At 41.1% G+C, this 27,182-nt stretch overlaps 1 protein-coding gene across 8 annotated transcripts in view; it reads right to left on the bottom strand.

Annotated features, from left to right (window-relative positions):
* Nucleotides 1-27,182, bottom strand: part of NALCN (sodium leak channel, non-selective) — a 640,650-nt gene that overhangs the window by 100,884 nt on the left and 512,584 nt on the right. For all 8 annotated transcript variants that reach the window (XM_068267982.1, XM_068267985.1, XM_068267987.1 and 5 more), the window contains 4 exons: nt 21,830-21,886; nt 9,546-9,666; nt 9,337-9,468; nt 7,218-7,385 (listed from right to left, as the gene is read on the bottom strand). In XM_068267982.1, the coding sequence (XP_068124083.1) occupies nt 7,218-7,385; nt 9,337-9,468; nt 9,546-9,666; nt 21,830-21,886 (478 nt within the window). The remainder of the gene's footprint in view (nt 1-7,217; nt 7,386-9,336; nt 9,469-9,545; nt 9,667-21,829; nt 21,887-27,182) is intronic.

The following is a 27,182-nucleotide window of genomic DNA, read 5'->3' as shown; positions in this document are numbered from 1 at the left end:
CATGGTGAAGGCACTACAGGCTGATGTTGCCTTGCTGAAGGAATCCCGGGACAAGCAGACCCTCTTGCAGAGCCACACACGTGCCCAGCTGGAGGACCTGCAGAACCGGAGCCGCCGCAACAACGTGAGAGTGCGCGGTCTCCCGGAGGCCACGAGGCAAGAAGATCTTGGGCCCTCTCTGCAAGCTATTTTTAATGGCTTGCTAAACAGACCAGTCGACACTCCTATAAAGATGGACAGAGCCCACCACGCACTACGCCCAACACCTCGCAATGCAGAACCTCCTCGCGATGTGATATGCCGCATACATGACTTCCCTATTAAAGACGCAATCATGAAAGCGGCACGCTCTACTGGCTCATATGACTTTGATGGCGCTATCATCACTTTTTATCAGGACCTAGCGCCTTCCACCTTGGCGCAACGCCGAGCTCTGAAGCCGATACTGACTGCCCTGCAACAGGCTGGGGCCACCTACCGCTGGGGTTTCCCCTTCTATCTTTATGCAACCCTGAACGAGACCTCCTTCACGCTACGGCACCCTAGAGATCTACCAGAGTTCTTCTCAACTTTGAATATCGCACAGGTCACCGTACCCGAGTGGGACCCGGATTCCCTAACTGTGCCTAAACCATCACGCGTAAGACGACAAAGAGACGCCGCCTCACCTACAACAGACTCTAACATGTGAGTGACATAGGAGACTCTTTCCTCCTCCTCATGGGACCGTCTACTGGTAAGACCCCTAGACCACTTTGCCTCCCCGAGCTAATACTAGAAGCTTGGGCCTCCTTCGGTGCTCCCTTTTCTCTCGCCCCCACGCCCTGCTACGCTCTTTGCCACAGTGCACTGCCTCCTCTCCGGACACAGACGCTACCTCACAAAACTTTATTTCCTGTGCACTAGAAGCGCCCTCCCCGTATTAACAATGGTGGTGTTATGCTCACTTGGCTCTTCTCCGGATATAGGTACGCTTATCCCTTTGGCTCTTCTCCGGATATAGGTACGCTTATCCCTTTGCCGCGGGCGTTGATCTTTATCCTCCCTTTCCCTCCCCTCGCTTCTCACATAGCACGAGACTTACTATCTATAGTTACACATGATATGTCGCTTCCTTGCAACAAGGTTTTATTATATGCTTATATTCATCTGTGATCAGGATAAGCTTGATCGGCATACTCATTGTTTAGGTTTGAAAAGGTATGTACCTGTATAACAACTGCACCGTCATAGATGAACCAATAACCTTTGTATAATGCCTCACTCAAATGTGACATGGAGGGTCTTGTGTGGGAGGGGGAGGAGGGAGGGGGAAGTTGTTGGTGGGGAGGGGGTTGGGCTGGATCTTATGTAGAGGCGGGGGTGGGCGGGGGAGCAACGGAGTACTAGCAACTACATGAGGTCGTCCTATCCCAATAGGGTTATTCTTTTGTAATTTCATAAGACTGAAAGTTTTTTCTCAGCTGTTGTTTCTATTTTCAGTTCTCCATACCTGTCCTATACTAAGGGATACCAAATATTACTATCTTGTGGCCGGGGGCAATGGACTCCATCCGTGATGGTGGTACATTTCCCCCTCCTTTTCTCTCTGGCCAGAACGTTAATTCTCCTCTCTTCAATCATGAACGAGGGGACTGGCCTAACGAGAGTGTCATGCTGTGTGGAGCGTGAGCTTTACACGGCAAGTACTTGGGGATTTTTTCCCCACCTCTTTGTACTTGTTACTTTCCTTGTTGTCTACTTTCCTGTCTCTCTCTTCTCTTTTTCTAAGCGATCTGGTTCGGCGTCGGGGACCCTGGTGGGGCATATATGCCCAACAATAACACAATCTAATGGCATTACTTAAAATACAGACGCTTAACGTCAGGGGATTAAACATTCCCGAACAGAGATCTGCGCTACTTGCGGAGCTCCGCAGGACTAAAACACATGTGGCCTTCCTCCAGGAGACGCATTTACGTGGTGAGGAACATCCTAGAATAGACAACAAATATTTCCCTAATGCCTTCCTGAGCAATTCCCCTGACTCCAAATCAAAAGGAGTAGCAATACTGCTATCTAAAGATGTCCCCATTTCCCAGATTCAAATATGTAAGGATCAAGAGGGCAGGTTTATTATAATAAAGGGCCGAATTAATAACCAAATGTTTACTTTTGGGTCATATTACGCTCCAAACTCAGGGCAACAAACCTTTTTGGAGCACTTCCTACAGGAGCTGGACGCGTTTGCTGAAGGAAGCTTGGTTATTGGAGGTGACCTAAACGTTCCCTTGGACCCGGCCCTTGACACTTCCTCAGGTAAAACAGCCTTACCGTATAGATTAATTCATAAATGCAAAAATGCTTTACGATCTAGGCAACTAGTGGACACTTGGCGCATTTTAAATCCTTCAGTTAAGGACTGTACCTTTTTCTCTACCCCTCACGGGATCTACTCCCGCATCGATCATATTTTTGTTTCTCACAACCTCTTGTCACTGACATCGTTAGCTCAGATCGATACATGCCCATTTTCGGATCACTCATTTGTGTCTGTCTCAATTGCCATTCTTGAAGGGAGACGAGGCCCATTCTCCTGGCGGCTCAATACCTCTCTTCTTAAGAACAGAGATATAGCAGACAGGGTAGAGACTGCCATTACTGATTATTTTAAAGCTAATGATGTAGAGGGTATGTCCCCTATGACACTGTGGGCTGCGCACAAATGTGTGGTCCGGGGAGTACTAATCCAGGAGGGGAGTAGGCTAAAAAAAGAAAAAACAGAGGAGATTAATAGGGCACTTGGGGAAATCCACAGATTGGAAACGCTCCATAAGCGCTCTATGTTAGGTACCGACCTAGAAGCTTTGACTGCCGAGCGTGAAAAGTTAAAGTCCCTACTATATTTTAAAGCCAGATAAGCTGCATCCAGATGTAAGCGCCATTACTATGAATTCGGTAACAAATGCAGCCGTCTCTTGGCTAGAGCCCTTAGGATCCAACAAAATGCAAACTATATTCCTCATATAAATGACTCTATGTCCAAAAAACACCACAGAACATCCTCAATAGCCCGTGTGTTCCGGGAATTTTATAAGTCTTTATACAACCTACCAAACCAGAAACCGAACCGCTCAGGCACACCCACCATAGAAAGAATACAAGACTACATTAAGCAGTCAGGCCTACCTAGGGTACCGGAGGGGTCGCTAGAGGAATTAGGTGAACCAATCTCCTTCTCTGAGCTTAAACTCGCCATCTCACAAACTCCAACAGGCAAGGCCCCAGGCCCAGATGGCTTCACGCTGGACTATTACAAACATTATCTTTCGTCATTACACCCCTTCCTTCTTAAGGCCCTCAACTCCACAGCCGACCCTGATACACCGACTTCCTTTCCTACGGATATGCTACTATCGCATATTACTGTGATCCACAAGACAGGTAAAGACCCTTCTCTTTGTTCAAATTATAGGCCCATCTCCTTACTTAACACTGACCTGAAACTTTATGCCAAGATTTTAGCAAATCGCCTCTCCCCTTTGATGGCTAGTCTAATACACCTTGACCAGGTTGGCTTCATACCCACCCGTGAAGCTAGGGATAACACCCTTAGAACCCTGTTGGCAGTACATTGGGCACGGTCGAAGGCCTCGCCCATGATGCTCTTATCCACTGATGCGGAGAAGGCCTTCGACCGTGTCCGATGGGATTTTGTTAATATTACCTTACAGCACATCGGCCTGCCTAGAAATATGATAGATCACATTATGGCCCTTTATAAGTCCCCCTCCGCTAGGATCAAAATAAATGGAGAACTATCCGAATCATTTCCTATTTATAATGGCACCCGACAGGGATGCCCCCTTTCTCCCTTTATTTTTGCCCTATCCCTGGAACCCCTACTCCGTAATATTAGAGCAAACCCGGACATCAGTGGACTTAGGTTCCCGACAGTTGAACACAAAACCGCCGCGTATGCGGATGATCTCTTATTCTATATAACTAACCCACACATCTCCCTTCCTAATCTTATGTTGGAATTTTCCAAATACAGTGACCTATCTAACTTTAAAATAAACTATAGCAAATGTGAGGCGTTAAATGTTGGCCTCTCCTCCACCCTAAAGTCTCAATTAGAGTCCAACTTCCCTTTCACCTGGTCCCCTCGAGCATTAACATACCTAGGCACTAAAATACCCAATAACCTTATAGAAGTCTTTGCCCTTAACTATGTCCCTTTGCTCTCTAAGATTAGGACCGATTTGAAAAGATGGGATGTAGCAAAATTCTCGTGGTTTGGTAGAGTGAATATTATCAAAATGAATGTGTTACCACGATTCCTCTACATTTTTCAGGCCCTCCCGGTACTGGCACCTGCATCATATTTTAAAGAACTCAGGGTACTGCTTCAGAAATTCATATGGAAAAATAGACCTCCTAGACTTAAATATGCTTTAACGATCCTACCTAAAATTCAGGGAGGTATGTCAATCCCAGACCTCTCACTATATCATGGGGCCTCGTCACTCATACGGATTGTTGACTGGCATCGACATGGTGCCCTCAAGCAATGGGTGGGAATGGAGAGTGACTTAGTTTCGCCCCATTTACCGCACCTACCATGGTCCAATAGTACAGTGTCTCCTATAGTCAAAGCCTCCCCGTTGACTGAGTGCACCCTCAAGATTTTAGGCCAACTTAATAGAGCAAATATCCTCTTTACGCTGCCATCGCCTTTGACTCCCCTACTAGATAATCCTGATTTCGCACCAGGGCTATGTAAAAATGCTTATAAGCAATGGAGAAACTCCGGCCCCATTAGAGCCTGTCAACTACTTGAAAATAATAACTGGGCGACTCTGTCGGCTCTCAGGACCCGTCTGAAATCCCCCTCACTGGACGTTTGGTCCCACTCTCAGTTCATACACTTTCTCTCGGGCCTTGGGAAGGCTGAGGAGTTCTCCAGAGCTCTCTCCCCCTTTGACAAAATGTGTAGTGGGGCTGGGCATGTCCTACGAGGTATCTCCCAAATATACTCACTGCTTCTTTCTGATGCTGGGCTATCAACCTCATTACGCACTAAATGGGAATCCTCCCTTGACAGAACTTTTTCAGATCTTCAATGGCAAAAGATTCTCATACTATCCCAGAAATCATCTATATCTGCACGTATACAGGAGTCCGGTTACAAAATGTTGACACATTGGTACCACACCCCAGATAGAATACACAGGATGTTCCCTAACTCTAGCCCTCTGTGCTGGCGATGTACGGCTCACAAGGGTACCTTGCTCCATATTTTCTGGAGCTGCCCAATTATAGTGCCTTTTTGGAACGCTGTCAAATCTATCATCACTAAAATCACAGATGTAGAACCCTCGGATGACCCTTCATATTACCTATTGCACAATACCCCGAGGAGACTGGGTAAATATAAGAAATCACTGTCAAAACACCTCATTAATGCTGCCAGACTTGTTATTGCACGCCACTGGAAGTCAAATCAGGCACCCCTTATTGCAGAATGGTTAGGAGAGATTCAATCTATTAAATATATGGAGGATCTTACACATTCCATCCAAGATCGTTTAGAACAATTTAATCGCACATGGTCTCCTTGGTGGGAATTCGAGGAAACTGATACCTACAAAAACTTAATAGCCCCTGGAGTAGGCTATTAGCCCTTAAGTACCCTGTCGTTAAAGTAGCGTCACTTACACCCTGCGACATGTTATGTTTTTTTAGAGAATCTTTCTCAGCAGACCCATCAGGTGAGCCCGAGACGTCCGACCCAGATCGTACTTTTCCTTCTTACTTTCTCTCTTTCTATCTTCTTTGCTTCAACTTACCTATTTCTTTCTTGTCTTTTTTCTTCTTCTCTTATATCACTATTGCACACTTACCTCTTCATACATTTGATTAAACACTGATAGGTATGGCTATGTCTCCGTCTACCTCTGAGTCTCTTAGATGTTTGCAGTAGAGGGTGAGCTCACTGGGTGTTTGTTCCCACTGGGCCCTGGTGTCCTCGCCCCCTCATACTTGATTGCTCTGTTATATGAAGAGGAGACTCGTATTATATACACATATGGGCAGATATGTGTAACCACTTATTCACCGGGGACAGTGTTCATTTATTTCCTTAATCGGACTTAGTATCAGTGCACAAGCATACTCTCGCTCTGTTACGAATTTGGCTTAAAAGGAGCTGCTGCTTGGCTCCTATGTTTATGTATAATATACAATTTAATATGTATGTAACATTGTGTCATTTGGAATGGTATTACTTTCTTCCATGTACTGTTATTTCCTTGAAAACTTTAAAATAAAGAATCTTTAAAAAACAAAAAAAAAAAAACAAAAAACGCATGCGCTTTTGCCTGCGTTTTTTGTGCGTTTGCGTTTTTCTTGTAATTGCTGATTGGCTAAAGAATCCTTTGTTTTTTTTCTAGTTTACATTTCAACAGGAATCAGGACATTGCAGAGTCTTCTGGTATACTGACTTCTGAAAAACGCAGGCAAAAAACGCAAGCGCATGCGTTTTTAATGCGTTTTTCATGCGCTGCGCTTAAAAAAGCGCAGCAGGCACTGCGTTTGCGTTTTTTTAAAAACGCATCGCACCAGTGTGTACAAGTCATCACGATTTTCATTATTTTTCAAAAGACCTTGCGTTTTTAAAAACGCATGCGTTTTTAAAAACGCAACGCAAGCGCAGCAGTGTGTACAGGCCCTTACTCTGTATCTCCATCTTGTGGCCAAAAAGTAAAACAACATCCAAATACTCTATTATACACCTTCCCATAGAAAAATGAAATACATTTTTATTATTTTAAAAAACACTTGGGGGTCAAGTGGCTAGTATATAAGATACAATAATGTAATACTATTCTGACTATGGTTAAATAAAAGACAAGAGCTTGATTCACAAAGCTTTTTTTTACCTGTTTCCCTCTGTTTTCACCTTACTTATGTTACATTTTAAAAGCTCCCAATGAGTAAAATATAATATAATTAAGGTAAGACAACTACTATTGAAATGAAGTTAATCAGGAACAACTTACTTTGAGTGATTATTTTGCTTGTAAATGTGCTGAAAGATTATTTTTATCACTTAGGTGATAAGTCATTTATGAGAAGTTTTGTGAATAGAGCCCATTGTAAGACTCACATAACACTTACGGTAATACACCAACATACTTTGTAGATAAGCCATATAGTGAATTGTTTCAACATACCAAAAATATTTCCTTGAAGCCACTGAATAATTCACGTACAACTTTCCTCATCTGGGGGACCAGCTTGAATATCCGAAGAGGTCTCAGGCAACGCAGTACCATTAAAAGCTGTGTTCCGGATTTTGCAGGAACACTGTGTGGCATCCAGCACAGGAAAATCAAACTGACCTTGACATTAAAAACACATTATGATTAACCACTTCATCCCAAAGGCTATTTCACCATTGGCTCAAAGAGCCATTTCCACCTGTCAGCACTCATCCTATTCATTTTCAAAAACATTTTTTGTGTGGGCGATACATGTTTTCAGCAATTACTTTATTTTCTATGCATTTTAAAGAGAAAAACAAGAAAAATATAAAAAATACACTATTTCTCCAAACCCCTATAGTTTTAAAATAAACAATGCTACTATATATATAAAACCCACACATTGTATTTGCCCATTTGTCTTGGCTATCACAACATTTAAATTATGTCCCTAGTACAATGTATGGCGATAATATATTATTTGGAAATAAAGGTGTATTTTTTTGTGTTTTGTGTTTTTTGTACTCTATTAATAATTGCAAGCCCTTATTTGCTAAGATAACAGTAATATACTCTCATGACATACTTATTAAAAAAGCTGAGTCTCTAATATTTATGTATTCTGTCACTTTGGCTCTTTTTTTTTCAGGACGTTCTGATACATTCTGTTTGTGTTAATGTTGCTCAATCTGGACATACCTATACGTCTTAGGGCTTATCTCCACTTGTCAATTTTTTTTGCATGAGTTGTCTGACAGTTTTGCATTGCTGTCAATTGTTTTTCTGCATGTAAAAAATGTATTCAAGTGTGAACTAGCCCATTAATGAACATTGCTTGCTGTTTTCATATGCAGAAAATGCACAGAAAAACTGAATAAAAAAACTGAATAAAAAAATGTGCTTAATCCTGCATCAACTCAATGAGTCGCATTTCTCCTACCATCCCTAAATATGACACAGTAAATAAGTATACCCTTATCCCCTTACCAATATAAGGATAGCCATCCCCATCACAAATGTAGCCATTTACCAGCCTTTATAACACTACTTTTACTTTTTATGTGCTTCCCTGTACCTCCTGTTTTAATATTCTGTTCTCTATCCCTCACCCAACAGCCTTGTGGCTCAGTCACCACTGCTACCCTTTAACTGCAAAATTAACAGTATCGGTTATTGCCTCGTGATTTTCTTTTCGCATCTTATTGCTATGTTGTCCAGGGATCTTTGGTGCAGACATGGGAGTTTATTGCTCTCCTTGGCTGTAAGTGAGGGGAGTACCTGCTGCTGCCTCTTTCTCTCTCCATCTCTATTTCCCTCATCTGCCAGGTTCTTCAAACGTTTTGTCTATCAATTACTGTCTCTCAAATACACCCATTCCTCAAGATGTCAGGCCAATCCATAGTAAAAAAAACACCAATATGGCCTCTCCCTTAATGTAAAAGTAAATAGAAAATGATAAGCAGCTTACAATGGTATTTGCAGGACTCATAAAGGGTAAAGTTTATAGAATGTTATGTTTCCATTAGCTTTCTTTTGTTTTGTTTTTTTGTGATTTCTCTGGTTGCATAATGCAGTATATGTCTGTTTTAAATTATGTTTTGTGATGGTAATGTCAAAACGAAAAAATATTAGTATGCATAAATACTTTAACCCTGGGTATGGATGTTTCCATTCATTAGTCTTATAGTTTTTCGTTATATATAGTCAAATATTTGACTATTAAAAAGAACATAAATCCTGCTTTTAGACTCAATGACATAATTGCCTATGACCACAATTTTGTGAAGCTGTTACAATAATATGCAGATGACGTCCCAAATTTTACAAAGATTGATCTGCACATAACTGGTGAATATAGCTTCACTTTACAGAAGTGCCCTTTACCTTAATTACAATACTTAAAACAATTCAGCATGTGTCCATTCTGATATTCCTCCCGAAGCATGAAACCATGAGATGTTTCTCACCTATCTATGTGAATTAAATTACTTCTAAAAGAAAATGTAGCACATATAAATATATTATATAGGCAATAAGTAGTCACACCATATTAAAGATATTACTGCGAGGCAAAAATGTGTTAACTTACTAGATATATGAATATGTCCATCACTCCTCCAAAATCCCTTATAACAGCAGTGGGAGTAAAAAATAAGCCATCTGCCATAATCTTCAGGTTTAGTTCAATGCTCATAAATATCACAAAAACATACTCTGCAATCTGACATAGAAGAAGGAGAGGATTAGCAAAAAGAACATTAAAGATTTTAGATAAAGAAGATCAGTAGAAAGTTTTACCTGCAGTGTTGGCGTGTGCATTACTCTTCTGAAGGGCGATTCAAACATCATGGATATACAGGAACATATGGTGACAACAATCATGACCCAGTCCAGGTAAGTCACCAGCCCCAGTAAATCACTGTTTGAATCGAGATACTAGTTAGAAGAAATCTTATTTAGTAACAAGACTTAAACTCATGCTTATATGTAAGAATGGGCTCGGTTTCTTTCTCAAATAGAAAAGAATGAGAAATATCACACCAGATAAAACATTTTATGTTAAGCATTCCAATTTTACAGAGGACCTAGCATTGTTGTCAGGGCAGGAGACCTTACAATATGTTTTTATGTTTGGCTGTACAAGGTAATTATAATGATGTTGATGCGAAATATATGGTAATTGTTCAGTCAATTTAAGATGTATATGAATGCAGAATGAAAATGCAACACAGAGTGTATGTGTGAGTGTGTCTGTATAGGGTGTGTGTGTGTGTGTGTGTGTGTGTGTGTGTGTGTGTGTGTGTGTGTGTGTGTGTGTGTGTGTGTGTGTGTGTGTGTGTGTGTGTGTGTGTGTTTAACTCATATAACCATACTAAAGAAGTATTTTTTTCTTCTCTTTTTTTTTTAAAGGAAAAGTTAGGGAGTTGACTTGTATGTGGATGCTCTATTCTATTCAGAGGTGCTACTCCTTCTAAGTGCTCCCCTTAGGGCCTGTTTCCATTGCACGCAGATTGGATGCAGAATGGATGGAGAAAAACTGACTCCAATGAAAGCCCAGTTTTCCTGATGCATATTTTCCCATAGGCATTCATTGGAGTCAGTTTTTCTGCATCCAATCTGCGTGCAGTGGAAACAGGCCCTAAGTCTCCTGACTTTGCTTTCTGTTTTCTCCAACCTTCCCTCCCCATCCGACTACCTTATCTGTCTCAGTAAGCTATTATTCATCCTGAATAAACTGTAAGGTAAATTTTGCTTTTGAATACTCTTTATTTATACAAGAAATAAAATGTTGAACATGTCAGAAATGATGAAAATTATATGACATACAGCTGGCGCAATGTATCCAACCTTATAGTGGGTCACTGTGATGATTTGCTCAGCTGCCTGTGCAGGCAGGCAGCTTTCTGACCATTGTGTAGGTTTGCATGCTGCAGGACTCTGGAAAGAAGAGCTTCTGTCAGTTTTGCAGCTTGTGCTTGCAGAGGAATTTGCATACGTTGTCATGCAAATTGCCTGGCCACATTCATTGGAGGCGTGTACTATAAGTACTATGTCTTTCCCACAATGCTTCGCTGGTCATAAGGAGTCTTCCTGTGAAACACTCTGGAGAGTGTCAGCCATGCTCTTGGTTTGAAGATCAGCTTAGAGTAATTCCTGGAAACTGTGCTAGGCAGATTCCCTAAGTGCAGTTAGGATTGTTTATCTGTTTGTTTGTTCTGTTGCTGTTGTCCTGTCCCAGCAGTGGTGGACAGGAAATGGTTCTGATCTCTGTTCTTGGAGTATAGCTGGTGCAGCGGTTGCTACCAGCTATCTCTTCTGTTCTGTCTCCTAGGATCGCGCTAGCCACTTTTCGCTAGCGCTGTGGATCCGTGTGTTCTGTCTCCTGGGATCGCGCTAGCCACTTTTCGCTAGCGCTGTGGATCCTTCTGTTCTGTCTCCTGGGATCGCGCTAGCCACTTTTCGTTAGCACTGTGGATCCTTCTGTTCTGCTACTCTGTACCTGGATCGCACTCGCTTCTCGCTAGCGCTGTGGATCCTTCTGTTCTGCTACTCTGTACCTGGATCGCACTCGCTTCTCGCTAGTGCTGTGGATCCTATCTCTCGCTTGTCCCTGTTTTCATGTGTCTGTCTTGTCTGCTACGGACGTTTGCTGGAGGCTCGGTGAGGTAACCGTTAAGCAAGCGTTTGCGTCCTCTGTTTCATGTTTGTCTGTCGATGGTTAGTTAGGCGTGCTTGTCTCTATTGTGCTTATCACGTGGAGACCGCGCATAACCGCGTGCACTGTTGCGAATGAGTGCGGTGTTCGCGGTTAGCTAGCGTTTGTTATTTTCCGTATCTCCTCATTGTATGATTTGCTGTGCCTTTGCTATTCTCGTGCTCCGCCTTGCTGTAGCCTTGTGTCACGTCTGGCGATCGCACCTCTCGCGATCGCGTTCCTGCTTCGTATCTGCTGTGGTGTGTGCACAGTCGCGGGTTGGCGACTAGTTTTATGCACACACACACAATCTGTCTCTGTGCTCACTCTCAATCGCTTCTCTTGTGATTACGGTTCTTCCCTTCGTACAATTCCTGTCTGGCGTGTGTGGTAGAGCAGAGGAGCTGTTCCTATGCACTCCACAGCTCCACCTGCCGTCAGGAATTTCCCTCTGCAGGTGCATTGCACCTACTGCTGGGTTCCTGCAAATTTATACGCTTGTGGAGGAAATCCGCCGTGTCAGCGCACGTCTGGTGCGCTGACCACGGAGACGATTCCACAATCGTTACAGTCACGACATTTGCTTAACTGACATTTCCTGCAATAAGCACATTGTAGGCAGAAGTAAAATACATTTTTTTTCTTAGATTGTATATGTTTATCAGGAGGATATATTTTTTCAAAATAATAAATAATTAGATAAACATAAAGAGAAGGATTACCAGTTTAAAAGAAACAAAGTTATCCTTATTCCTTGTACTAATAACATTAAATTGCCTATAGTATGGAATACAGTATTTGTCATTTATAAAATTGGAGAGGATAGGTGAGACCCATAGGGATAGTTCAACCAGACTCTCCAGATTTTCAGAAATGAAGCAACATTATCTTGTAGACAGCTAGTACAATACTCATTTTTTTATGTAATTAACTTTATTCACCATAAGGTTCCAGTCTAGTTCTTCAGAGAGCCCTTTACTATCAATGGATATTCTGACTGCTGAGAAAAAGGTGGTTAACGATATTTTTTTTGTAATGGGATAGATAGCCTATATGCAAATTCAATAGTGCATTTTTAGGAACTAGTAATATAGAGGTATTCATTAAGGTACTATACACTCTATACATTTTGGACCATAAAATGTTGACTTTAATGCATTCCCACCAGAGGTATCTAAATGAATACTGTAAGGTTCTTGTTATAAGCTTATATGCATTGTTTAGTGTGAGTTGGGGGTTGAGTACAAAGTTTCGTATTACATTACAGATAACAAAATAAACATGCCACTATGCTGTTATTAAACACTGATTACAGTTACAAGTATTGTGCTAGGTCATTTCAAAATATTATAAATTGGAAACTTGTGTACAAAGGTTAAAAAAAAATAAAATAAAGTTAAGATAACGATGTTCACTTAACAAGAAATTCAGCAGCCAGTAATAAGACGTTAGTCTGATTAAAATTTAAGAGATTTGTGCTCAACTTTCACACTATGATAACACAGCCACCATGTGGTCTTATCTTATTGACACACGGTATGGACCTACCAGGGCTCTTTCTGTTGTGGCGTGACTCATTAATTATAATTCTCCAGTGACATCAAATGCTGTTGCCTGATAGAAATTTCTCCTCCGTGAAAAGAATTCAGACAATTTCAGGCCATTACATGGATTAGGGCCACATAAGGAGAGGACTGTGCTACAAAGTAACAAGTCTTTATGACAACAAAATCTGTGCCATTTATGGAATCCTGATAGATTACAGATGTAGAAACTTGTATAAAAAAGGCCATTATAGGATTTGTTATAAAGAGGGATGAAAAGAGAGATCTGTCATGATGGATTGGGCAGAGTATAAAAGAAGATGAAGGAAAATAAAGAGACAATAATGAATGACACCGAGACAGAACTTGGCAAATATCATTAATCCAGAAATGCAGGATAAATATTGGATGAGTTGGATGGAAGATGTATTGGGTGATTTTAAAACTGGATATTTAAGTTTATAATAAGAAGACAGTTCTTGTACTACTAGTTCTGCAAGAAGTAAATCAAAATAGAAAAGATTTAGCCTTTCTTTGACAGCCCAGTTAATTTTTTTAGGATAATTTGTAGTTCTGCACAGTTTGCATCTAAAAATATATATATTTCTGAATATTGGCCTGAAATAAGGTATTATCAGGGCAAAAATCACTGAAGAAAGTAAGAGGTTCTGCAAACCTGTATAAGCTTTATTAAAAAATATCTACTGTTCGGTAACAATAATTTGTAACCTTCACTTGGGTCAGTTCAGAGTCACTGGCTGTGTGAATTTAGCTGCATTACAAACCCAAAACTATTTCTTAAACACCACCTGTTAGCAGACAATTTTTAAGAAATCCAGACTAATTTTGAAAACTTTTTGATATCTGGCCTGGTGATCTGGTGATCTTTAGTAAACTATGACCACATTGGGCTTGATTCACAAAGCGGTGCTAACTGTTAGCACCCTTGTGAAAAGCCCTTTATCACGCCTAAAACCTCTTTGCGCGCACTAATTAGCGCTCGCACGCAAACGCCGGTGCTCGCGAAGCTCCGCACCAGATGCAAAGAAAACAGTGCATCCTATGCGCCTATAAGGTCGCATTGGATGCGCCCTTAACGTCGCATGGGTGCGGCGTTTAGGGCGCATCCAATGCAACTTTATAGGCGCATAGGATGTGCTGTTTTCGTCGCATCTGGTACGAAGTTTCGCAAGCATGCAAAGTTTTGCGTGCGGGAATTTGCGCGCATTCTTATTCAGCTTGGTGCGTGCTAACTACTTAGCACCCTAGTTAGCACGCCCAAAGCCGTAAGGCGTGCTAACTAGGTTAGCACCGAATAGTGAATCAGGCCCATTGTCTTTAATGCATAGTTCAGAGAACAAACTGTTACTAATGATAGCAGTTTGATTGAACAAATTGGTAAACAGAAGCACTGAAAATTGACATTTTTTTCTCTGTCATCCACAGTCATTACAACTTATAACAATCTACTTTAGCACGTAAGTGTTGTCCATGTTGGCCAGTTGCCTTCAACACATTTAAAAACTGTAAGAAATGACCAATTTCTCATGATGTTATTAACAAAATCATGGGTTGTACTTACATATATGGTTTAAGTTTCTGAAGTAATGTCCTTGTCCATATTGACTCACATATCGGACCATCAGTGAAAATTATATCCTTAAATTATTTTTTTGAAATGTGCAAGTTTAGTGTACTCAATGTTCACATGCATTTGATAAACTCAGCAAAGGGACTAGCATAAAAAGGGGAAAAAATGGAAATTTCAGCATGTTCCTTCGCTCATGAAGTGGATTACTGAAGTGGGGAAAACAATTTTCAAAATAACAAAATCTATTGGAAATTTCAATGGAGTGTGAGAAGCTTTCATGTAATTTGACACGGCGGAGATCTTTCAAATGTGCTAGCATTTAGAATAGTGTGTCATTGAAAATATAAATATGGTTGGTAAATGATCCTTTTTCCTTTACGTAATATAGCTGTTCAGTAGGTTTTAGTCAACGGATTCATTTGTAAACCGTTTTCCTCTCGTATGTATGTCCCTTTAGAGTGTTGTGTGAAAGCCAGCTCTGAGTTCCAAAGCTTGGAGTGGCATGCTTCACTCCTTTCTCATGTGTTCGCTTCCAAGTCGTGCCCATGTAGCAGAATGCAATGGACGACAAGGTAAGTGCCTGTTTTTACATTTTGGGAGGCAGGTGCGGGCGGATCTTCCCGGCGCTGGCCACGCTTGCGGGGGGGGGGTCGACTGCATCTCCCAGCCGCCCTCTCCGGAATGCCGTGGTGGTTTCCAGGCAGCGAGAGAGCATGGGGCCCCGCGGCACCCCGGTTGTATGGGGGCATTGGGAAGCCTCCCCGTGGCGCTCCTGGATAGTGCTAATGTAGCATGAACTAATTCCCGCAGGGCAACCGCTTTGCGGTATTGGTTTTAACCCTGCAAACTTTGGCATGCGAAAGCAAATGCATATTTGTATGAGCGATGTCTCGTGAGTAGCAAATTAGGCCAAATTTGCAAAGCCAGATTTGTCAGGTGTTACTTGGTTTGATGCACACATAAATTCTCTATAAAGTGTAGTATGTCTATATGTAAGAAAGATAAAAGCATTTAACAAGACAACATTAATATGTTACATAATTTCCTCAATTTGATCTTCAATTGTATTGTTTGCTTCTTTTTTGGCTTATTTATTAATGCATTTCTTGAAAAGAAAAAATAAAAAAAAATCTGAAAAATGTATCTTTAAACCTCCTTACATATTGACATTTCATACATAATGTACTTGCCGTTGCTATTGTCAGAGGATTAATATTTATTTTTCCATGTGGCTGTGTAAGTATCAGTCCTACTCAATATGACAATAATAGTGAATCTGCTGAAACTCATGTTGGCTTGGGGAGATAACTACTGGCAGCCTAATGGTAACAACTTTGTAGAAATGAGTGTACTTAAAAGAAATTATCTAAGGCTTACGATAATTTTTACAGTTCATTTGTAATTATATTTTAATAAAGATGACATTAACAACAAACTGACTAATGAGATCTATGCAAAGTATGTCTTTTAATATAACATTTAATTAGAAGTTCCAAATAAACAGTGGTCAAAAATTCACCTGAATACCTGAGTAAGGTACCTGGGTTAGGTTCAAGCGCTGTTGAAAATGTTATATTTTGAAGGTTTCTGAATTTGAACATCAATGGCCCTCCATCCAGTGCTTTGGTCTGGATGGAGGGCCACTACAGCATCCAAATGCTGCAAAATGGCACAGGAAGAACACCAGATACCCAGGTACTAGGTGGGTAGCACATGGAGGATAGCAGACTGCCTTTAGTTATGAAAATTAGTTTTGAATGCAGATCACTCCTGAGCCAAGGCTCAGATGTTCACATGCTGTCCAAAAGGTGGCCTATGGCAGGATCACACTCATCAAATACCACAATATCCACTGATAACACAGTGACATAGAAAGTAAGTACTGTCATTAAATAAACACTAACCACACCCGAGCTGTACCTTCCAGAACTATTTTAGTGGAGGCACTGAAGATGATCAGCTTCAATACAAGTGAGAGTGTGGAAAAACTGGTATTATTATTATTGATCTATAAAGCATCAACATATTCAGTGGCACTGTACAAAGTAAGAAACAAACATGTGGTGCAAAATAGTGCAGACAATGGTATACACCAATATACAAAATACAGAGTTAATACAAAATACAGAATCGGTACAAAATGCAGAATTGGTAATTACAGTGACAGTATTAATATGAATAAATGTGTAACAAAATCCAAGACACAAAAGGGTAAGAGAGCCCTGCCCTTAAGAGCTTACAATGTAAAGGAATGGGGGGGGGGGGGGACAAGAGGTGGGGTAGTGTACAATATTCATACCTAGAGGCTGTGTGTTTTAGGTTATCAAGTAGGAAGTACAACTTGGCCAGTGGTCTAAAGGGGAACTGTCCTAAGGTAGAACATATGCTTGAGGAAAAAAAAACAACAAGTTTTGAGGGCATGTTTAAAGATATCCAAATTAATACCATTACCAATACCATTAAAATGGAAGGACTAAAAGAATTTCCAGGCCACAATGGCATAGCACCAGAAGCTCTTAGATATACCGGAAAAACTCGAGAAAAATGTTACTAAAGATATTCTAGATAGCATAGTGCACAAAGAAAATACTCCTGGACTGATAGTTTGCTATGATTATACTCATTTTAAAGAAAAGGCGACAACAGGCCAAAATCATGGCATATCACTGGTTTTCTTTACCAAAGTATAGTATATGCAAGAATTTTAGAAGGCAAAATAAGAGATCAGATAGAACAACAATGCAGCTTTTGCCCCAACAGACGCATACAGAACCACATTTTAAGATTAACAAAATGATGTGATTGGCCAATTAGTGGCCTATTTAACTCCTACCATGGGGCCTGAGGTACAATGGATTTTGAATACTATGATTACATTGTGCAGGTAAACTGTCATAATTAGCATTTATTTTAAAATTTGGCATAGCTGATTTGAAACACCTGAATCCTCCCATCTGCCACTGTTCAGCACCGAACAGCACTTGACACGGTCAAGAGGAGCTCACTGGCTTGTGAGTCACGTTGCACTTTATGTGACCCCGATACTTTCTCCTTTTGGTTTGGAAGGAGGGAGCATTCGAATCAGGTGACATGTAATGTGACTCGCAAGCCAGTGAACTTCTCCTGACCCTGTCAACTTGTTTGGTGCTGATAAGAGGCAGTTGAGACTATACAGGTATTTTGAATGGACTATGCCAAATTCGAACACTAAGGCTACTTACACACCAAGACGTTGCGTTTTAGGGGATGTTATGGTCGCATAACGTGCCCCTAACGCAACGCTTGGTGGTGCGGGAGAGGACGGTAGAGTGAGCCGCGTTAGGCGGCTCTATCCACATAAGGTCTCCCAGAGTGGCGCTGATTGGCCGGCGGGACCACGTGATGCGGAGCGAGACACTATGCATCACATGGTCCCGCCGGCCAGTCAGCGGCCACCAGTGCAGTGCATATTAAGTAGCCATGTGCGCGGCTACTGTAGCGGCATCTCCCCGCCTCCTCTCCGCCCCCCACTGAGCATGTGCAAACAGTATAACACGGCTAAAGCCGCTAGAACGCACAGCATGCTGCACTTTCACTACAACGTGCAGCATTACATGTAACGCAACGTGGGCAGTGTGAACAGCCCACTTGTGTTACATGGAAGTGGTAAAAATGGCTAATCAAAATTGGATGTATGTACCAAGGCTTTAGCCACATATCTTTCCCTAACACATCTGCAGCAGTACTATCACACACATATACACACACATGTAAAAAAAAATGACAGACATAGCTTTATTCGAAACAGATTGTGATAAAAAAATACATTACATAACTTATTGAATAAGCAGGTATAAGGACCCTTCTGGTTTCTACTTCCTTCTAAGGGGGTGTCTTGATCTACTGCACACAGCCTGTGCTGCGTGATGGTTATATGAGTGATATTAATCTGCCTGTGTTAAGCAGAGGTAATTTGCCTGAGCTGGGTGCTGTTTATTTGCTTGGTCTGAGTGGTTGTCATTTGCCTCAGATAATTTTGTGCAGCAAACAGCAGGCTACAATGACATGGGTATCTTTGTCTGAACTATACAGTATTTTATCAAGCCATTTGCTTTCAGGGCACCTAAACCTGCTTTTTTTCTTTTCAGCAGGAAATAGAAGCTTGCATTGATGATCTTGTTTTGTTGTTGCCCTGGTTGTAAGTCTCCTCTGAATGAGGTCTGGGGTTGAGCAGAAGTCTCCTTTGAAGGCATTCTGAGGTTAAGCAGACGTCTCCTCTGAAGGAGTCCTGGGGTTCAGCAGAAGTCTCCTCTGAAAGAGTCCTGGGTTTGAGCAGAAGACGCTTCTGAAGGAGTCCTGGGGTTGAACAGAAATCTCATCTGAAGGAGCCCTGAGGTTGAGGAGAAGTCTCCTCTGAAGGAGTCCTGGGTTGGACAGAAGCCCCCTCTGAAGGATTCCTGGGGTTGAGTAGAGGTTTCGGAAGTAAAAGTAGTCACAGATAGGCTGGATCCCTTACAAGGTAAGAACAAAGAAGCTTTATAATATAGACACAATCTATTTAAACATGTTAAACAGTTAGGCATTACCAGGCAACACTGAGAAATCTTGCTGTGCTTTTTGTCAGTGGACATGTAATATGTTGGAAAGTGTGCTTGAGGCATAGGACAGAAGGCTAATGATTCATACCTGTAGGCTTCATTAATTAATCAGCTGTCACATGTTGAATCATTAGTTTTAGAACATGATTGTGCAAAGATCCAGTACTGCCCACAGCAATTCTGCTTCCTGTGGAGCAATAAAAAATATCTAATATCTAATTTGACATTTTCAGCCCATTTCTAGTTGTAATATATGTAGAGAGATATTTAACCCAAACACTACGGACAGATTTTGCTTATGGGAGAGCTTTACATTCCTTTAAATTTAAAGAACAAACATTAGAAAAAATCATGCGCCGAAAGTAAATTGCAATGGTCACATATAGTAAATGAATACTGCATTTTTATTGATACATTGAAATGTGTTGGTTTTGGCTCCATTGTATATGCCTAAAGCAAATTCACACCACAGTAAAAGTAAAGTTGATAACTTACCCAGTAGCCATCCTGTATAACTTCCACTTTGCAAGGCCTCATAGATGGTGACACTCTGTAGGATGTGAGAATTGTGGAAGAACTCTGGAAAGGTAATTAGAATCCCCATCTGCCATCAGAGAAAACCTGGACATTGCGGGAACACACGTACTTGCTGTTTTGGTGTGAATGGACATCACTCTGTGGTGTAAAAGCAACGTGGTGCAATCTATGCCACTGAGGATAGATTGGACTGGGGATGAATAATAAAAATATTGTAGGCCCTAGTGTAGAAGTGCCTTTTGATTGCACCAAGTTTTGTTTTAAGATGTGTACATGTATGTACATGGAATGGCAATAACTGTCTTTCAACAACTTGTCGAAATGGGGCTTACAGAGGCCTGAGACATTCCACATGTTAGAGCAACAAGCCACTAAAATTTGCCACCATGTGCAGCAGTCTTCTTATTCAAGAAATAGCTCTGTTGGTGGAAACAGCTGACTCAAAGTAGATTTGGAGGTCACCAGAGAAGAGGGAGTTCTCATAACAGATCCTCTTACAGCACCTGCAGTGTGCTGCATTACATGTAACAAAAGGCTCCATAATGGCCGTTTGAACCTAAGTAAAGTACATTAAATAAAAATCAAATGTAGTGACAGTTGTTTCATTAGAAAAGCCATCCAGCTTGACTTGCAACTTTTTTAAGGTCAAATGTTGGTTACAATGCTCACATGTTCAAGGAAAAAATTGAGAAAAATGTAGACTCAACAGTTATTTCATGTGTTTAGTAAATGTCACGTGTTAGTGGCTTGCAGCAAGACAGGTGGTCTCGGCATGCGCTGCCAGCAGTGTAGAGCATGACTTGGGCACCGGCATAGATGTGATGTTATTACATCTATAGCGTAACAACAGAATTATAATCGTAATTCTGGCGCCCGCGATAGCTGAACCCCAAATTACTTCTCCCTCCGAGTTTCTAAGAGTTGGAGGGGGAGTAGTAGAAAAAGAGAAAATAGAGCAACCACAACTGAGGTGGTTTGGATGCTTGGACAGGATGGGGAGAAAAAGATGTTCCAAGAAAGTATTTGAAGCAAGGAAAGATAAAGTAAGACCTATAGTGAGAAACCTGGATAATGTACTAGAAACTTAGAAGAATCGGGGAGATTTGGGCAAAGAGCCACCACTTTGGCATAGGCCCAAAGTAGGGCCAAAAGGCTCTTAACCACTTGAGGGCCGCAGGAGTGGTGGGAGGGGCAAGAACAGTGAGATTGGGTGGTGGTGGTTAGTGAAATCTCCACCCTGGCATGGATAACAGCTCCCAAATAGGGTATAGATTTCAATTAGTGTCATCCGAAAGCAGTTAAAGAAGTGACAGCCATCTTTACAGAGTACCCAAGCTAAGGCTCAGGTAAAAAAAAATCAAATACTTCCTAAGGAGAGGGAAGCCTCTGGATCCAAATGAGGCTTTCCTCTGCATCCTCCAGCCCCCTGTCGCTGAGCGTGGACCCTCCAAAACTTACTGACAAGGATATGTCAGTAATCTTATCTAGGCCGCAATCCTCTTCAAGAACACGCTTGGTGCACATCTGTGCGAATATGGCTGCGCCTGTGCAGTAGGACTGCTCAGGAGTGGCTGTGCTCTTGTGGCTGCAGCAAGACTGCATTGATGCCAGCTTAGGAGCATGGCCCCGATCAGCAGGAGGGTCCCAGCAAGCGGTGAAGGACCGAAGGATGCTGAGGGAAGCCTCATTAGGATCCAGAGGCTTCAATCTCCTTAGGTAAGTATATGTTTCCCTGTAAGAGTGAGATAAATTGTAACTAGAAATAATAGCAGATATGTGGTTGTTGGTCACAGCATTCCAGACAGTAAAAGTTGGCAAGGCATGTACACAGTGTGGACTGTACGATAAGTGTGGGGAAAAATGTGGGTCATTATTTTTTTTTTTCCTTGGAGAAAGAAAATGTTCCAGAATTTTTTATTTGAGTTTAATGGAAGTATCACAGTGAACAATTTTAGCTTTACTGAGTAACCAGCATGCCATGTACAGGTCCATGAAAGCCTAGTAATGTACCGTAAATGTTTTGGTTTGTGACATTCCTATATGGCATTATGCAGAAATTAGAAGTCGATCATCTGATGACAATGTTTTCAGTTTAGAAGTCAGCAGTTGAAGGAATACAGTATTATGTGTTTACTTACTATAGCTGGTGGTATTTGGTATTTTTCACTGCTCCTGTAATAGGATCCGTTTTAGAGCTGTATAAAATATCAAATTCAACAAATTAGTAAGAATGTAGTCATTGCTAAAACATACTACCCATAAGTAACCTTTGTGACTAGTTCACTGAGCAATATTTCAGGAATTTATATAGGAGGATGAAAGGCAAATGAAAAATATTTCCTTAGTAATGGTGTTTACTTTGGCTAATTCAGAGTGCAGTTCAGGACTAAAGCCAGATATCCACTGTGCATCATGGATACATTGCATAATTCCATAGTTCAGGTTACCATATTCGAATGCAGATATCACTAGCTTCTCATGGGTGTAAAGAGGAATTTCTCCAAATTTTTAGGATGAATATAGCAACAGCAGTATTTAACATTTAAGTATAGTAAACTATTCTACTGCAGCCAGTGGACAACTACATTATCTACACTTGCTCAGCATCAGTATGTACAGAATACCCAGCTAACCCATGGTCACAAAAAACAATAGGAAAGTATAAAGCTGGATTCACAGTGGTGTATTACATAATGCATGTGTTAAAATGTGTGTGTACTACAATGGAGGCTGGATATAGATGTCAATGCAAAGCCTGCATGCAGCGAGTTAGAATATTGCAATCCATTGCAATGCAGTACCGTGAACAGCTCCATAGAATTGTATGGGATATGAGTTGACATGCAGAATTATTCTATAACCCAGCTGATGCACTGTAAACTATCCCTAAGGGACTTAAAAGGCTGGCATTACATTTAGCAGTATCAACAATGCTTTAGGATCTAAGAGCTGACCTTTTCTTCAAGTCATCCTTGGGACAAGTATATATATGTTACGGCCAGAATCCGAAGTCTGGCCACTTCGGGTTCTGGCCGGTCACAATGCGAAGTGGCCGCCTGAAGCGGCCAACACACGAAATGCTGCCTAATTTCGTACTTTGGCCAGCCAGAACGCGTTCTGACTAAATGTGGCCGGCCGAGTCCCAAAGCTCACCTCACCGCTCTGCCCCGCTCTGTCCCCCGTCCCGCTGTCCCCTGCATTGTTGTTCCGCTTCCAGCAGCAGCCCTGCCTGATTCTCTGTGCAGAGAATCGGAGGAGGTAACGTTCACATCTTCGGCTCTTAGAACCGGCTCATTCGCTCAATGAACTTCACACTGCAGCCTGTAGAAACTTGATCCAACCTGCAATCTCCTCACAGATCTGCACACATCACAAGCCTCTTTCCTCTCCGGGGCATAGCGCACACTGTTTATCCCTTGCTAGGTAATAGCTTCCAGCCAATTATATGCTGCTCTGATTGAGCCAAACTCTGCAGAGAGGGAGCGAGAGAGGTTGTCTCTCGCTCCTCACACACACATGCTGCGGTTGCACAGCTTTCACACAGCTGTGAGGGGGGAAACCAGTAATAGACTCTGCCATTCGGAATTATGCTAGAACAGCGTTCCCTCTGAAAGATGGTGTGCACTGTAGTCTGACTCCAACTCCACTTTTCTGGGATGCTGTGGACCATTAGCAGCAAGGTGACAAATGATTTTTTCCCCTTATCACCCCTATCTATCAGTACTGTTACGGCCAGAACCCAAAGTCTGGCCACTTCGGGTTCTGGCTGGTCACAACGAGAAGTGGAGATTTGTGCATTTTGGACTTTGGCCAACTGACTTTGGCCGTTTCTAGAACTGACCGTCACAAAATTACAGCATTTTGGACTTTGGTCGACGTCAAATCGGCTAGTTCTAGAAACGGCTGGCCAATTCTGGAATTGGTCGATTTCTGGCTTTGGCCGTAACATATACAACAAAAATGTTTATAGAGTTCCTGTACTTCTATATCATCATCACATTTACACAATTCATCTCCACCTCAAAAAAGATTATGCCCCTTATTCAATTCACTTTTTCACCTAAGAGATAATTTTCCATTTTCAGTTTCAGAAACGTTTCAGCATTCTGCAATTGAAAATGTACCAAAAAGTAGGTGAAAAAGTGTATTTTCTTGCATGCAGGTGGCTTAAAAGGCACAGGAGACTCTACCTAAGGAATCTGAGTCTTCACTATCCAATACTTATCTTCATAACACAGATTTGTTAAAGTATATCTGGTTTGAACATATAAGGCCTCAAAATAAAAAACTGTCAACATTTTATTTAATATTATTTTCCAACCTAGAATATGTTACAGTACTGTTTCTAGGGCTGGGATTCCACCAGTCCACTGTAAAGCAAATTATGTACAAATTAAAACAATTCAACAGTAAATGGAAGCAATTCAACAGTAGCACCATGATTCTCCAAGAAAGGCTTACAAATAAAGCTCACACCAAGAGCAAGTTATTGAATACTACTGGGACACTCAGATAACCCAATAAAAACACACAGAAGAACTAGAAGATGTGCCCTTAGAGAAAACAATTCATGTAGTACAGGGATTAAATTAAAAAGGATGGGGCAATGTCTAATCATTGAAAGCAACATCCCCTACTACAGAACAGTACTTCCTATGTGCCCATTTTCCATTTATTATCTGTGAAATAAGCAGCTAATTGCAGAAGGAAATACAAATCCATTAACCCTTACAAATATCTTGTAGCTTGCATTTTTTGATGATTTAGGTATAGAGATCCTAATGATAAAAGGGCCTGTTATCTGTAAATCATCAAGTTAAAAACATGTAACAATAACAATAGACCTTATACTGTACGTATATCCCATAACTAAATTTAAAGTATTCAGATGAATAATTTGCAATCTTCTCTTGGGGATATCATTCGTTTTAATAAAGAGAATAAAGTTTTATTGTGAAATGAGAACATAAGAATAAAGTACATACTCTAATAATAACTAGTTGCAGCATCAGCCGATTCTGTTTAAACAAGAATGTGATTCTAAACCAGATAGGCTAATGAGATGGGTGAAACACATCTTATCTGCCAGCCATAACACAAAGAAAGGAAATTGAGGAGCGCCACGTACCGCTGTTATTTCGAATTATAATGATATGAGGAAATGAAAGGCATGTGCATGATAGGAGAAATAGATGAAAAAAAAAGAAACCAAGACACGAAAAGTTCTGAAACACAAAGTTATTGTATGCACACCACTCTCTAAACTCAAAGGTTGTTTCTGCTTTAAAGAGTAACTGTCAGGCTGCAGAAGCTAATTTAAACCTCTATTCTCCTGTGTTAAACAGTTTAGAAGGAAGCTCAAAAGCCATTAGTGAAGATAAACATTTCAGTTACCTTTGATGTGTGCTTATCTTAACCTCTGTTATAGACCCATAAAGACGCAAGCCGCAGCTAAACTGCAAAGCATTCTGGGGCCCTCCCCTCGGCTGCTAATGAGACGGTACAGCAGCTTGTGTAATCAGTCCAGAGCGTAGCACTGATAAATCTCCGGGCAGACTACACTGCAGGAGTCAGCTATTGTTCCTAGCCACATGGCTCATTAATATTCACTGCACACCGTGTTGTTCAAGAACGAGTGTATCTGTGATCAGAAGCAGGCAGGACATGACGACACATTTGGCTTCACAAACATGGAGCCTGCCATGAGCTGTCAGGAGCATCTATCTCTGCATATACTATATACAAATTCTGTGAAATCCAAACGTGGACAGTGAAATGCATATGTAATGTAAGTACAGCCAATCTTTAGCTACTGATATATGTGTTTATTTTCTCTTAGACCCTATACCTAACAGCTCCTCTTTAATCACTATTTTTATAATACCAATATATCCCTGTTTATGTATGTGAGTACTTGCTTAGTGGTATGTTTGGCTTTTATTGTGATAATCTTAAAAAATATGAGCTGGGAAAAGTCTTTATATCTTATCTCTGTAAAACAGTCTGGCCTAGGCTATGATTATTTAAAAACAAAACGGATACTGGGTAAAAAGATAACATATAAACATAAAAACCACTGTAAAATATCCCCAGTTATCTGGTAAGATGTGTGGGCCTGCTCAAACCTTGGAAACAAAGTTGATACTATCACCTTCATTTCCTGTTCTGCAGTGATTTTTGAAGTTGAACACCAGTGATTGGTCTAGCAACAGGTGACAGGCCTAGCAATCAACCATCAGAATGACAAGCCTGGCAATTTGTGACAGGTCTAGCAATTAATGAGGGTGACAGGATTAATACTCTGTGACCATGACAAGCTCAGCAATGTGTCAGAGAGGCAGGTTAAAGCTGGCTATACACTTATAAATTGCCACCCAATGCGTCAAAATGATCGATTTTTCTCTAATAACTATTGATTCTGAAAGGAATTGAGTCTTCCACACACAGCACATCAGTTTTAATAAGTTCAAGCAGGCAATCTATTGAAAACCAATCAAACTGCAGCATTATGTTGTTTGATGCAGTGCAACGCTATGGCCTATCAATCACTACCGCTGCCTATCGATCAACTACCGTTCCTGCCTTGATTCACCTAGATTTATCTGTCCTGTCCAAACTATACTTTTGATTGATATATTTAATTTTGGGCGAACCCATTCCCAGCAGATTAATGGAATCTGCAGGGAATCAGATGGGAAAACTGATGAGTGTATGAATACCTTAGCATTAAGAGAAAGGTCCCCAGTGCTGACAAGCAAAATGGTACTCAATTACTCTCCTCCCTTGCATGGCATTATGAGCTCCTCCCTTCACCCCATATGGTGTAGTGTACTCCTTCTTTCTACCTTCTCCTCTATATGGCTTGGAGAGCTTTTCCATTTTCCTTTATAAAGTGTACCATATTACCTCTTCCCCTCTGTGCTCCAAGTCCCAGTCTGAGATGCTATGATGGACTATAACAGGGCTTTATTCACACCTGGTAAGTTCCTGCAGCACACGAGGGTGGCACAAAGTTTGATAAGCACTAGCATACAGTATTAAAAATAGTTTGTGCTGATATATCTTATTTAGCATATTTTGTAAAGGTAAAGCCCAAAGACCTGTTGCATATTGTGTTGCACCTGTTGCATATTGTATCAGGTTACAGAGCAAGAACTCAATTTGGTTGTAGGTTTAACTTTGTTTGTACTTGCTGGTATTCAGCATGGGGTGCCCAGTGCTATACTATATGTTACTATATATTAACATTTGTGGCCACGTGGGGCTAAGATTTATTAAGCCTGCCCACATTGATTTTGGAATTTGGAAAACTGTGAGAGGAAGATTTGATCACCAATAGCTGTGAAACAACAGGTTTGTTCAAGCTATGTACTAGGGAATAAAGGGTGCAGAGTTTCATGGATAGGCTCAATGGACCAGAAATAACTTTCTTTCTTCCATACCAGGTTTTCTGATAAGTCAGGACAGCACCTAGCAGCAAGTAAGATGATA

This window comes from Hyperolius riggenbachi, chromosome 2 (genome assembly GCF_040937935.1).
Source record: "Hyperolius riggenbachi isolate aHypRig1 chromosome 2, aHypRig1.pri, whole genome shotgun sequence".
Classification (NCBI taxonomy): domain Eukaryota; kingdom Metazoa; phylum Chordata; class Amphibia; order Anura; family Hyperoliidae; genus Hyperolius; species Hyperolius riggenbachi.
Note: the sequence above shows the minus strand (reverse complement) of the source record. Positions and strands in the feature narration are given on the sequence as shown.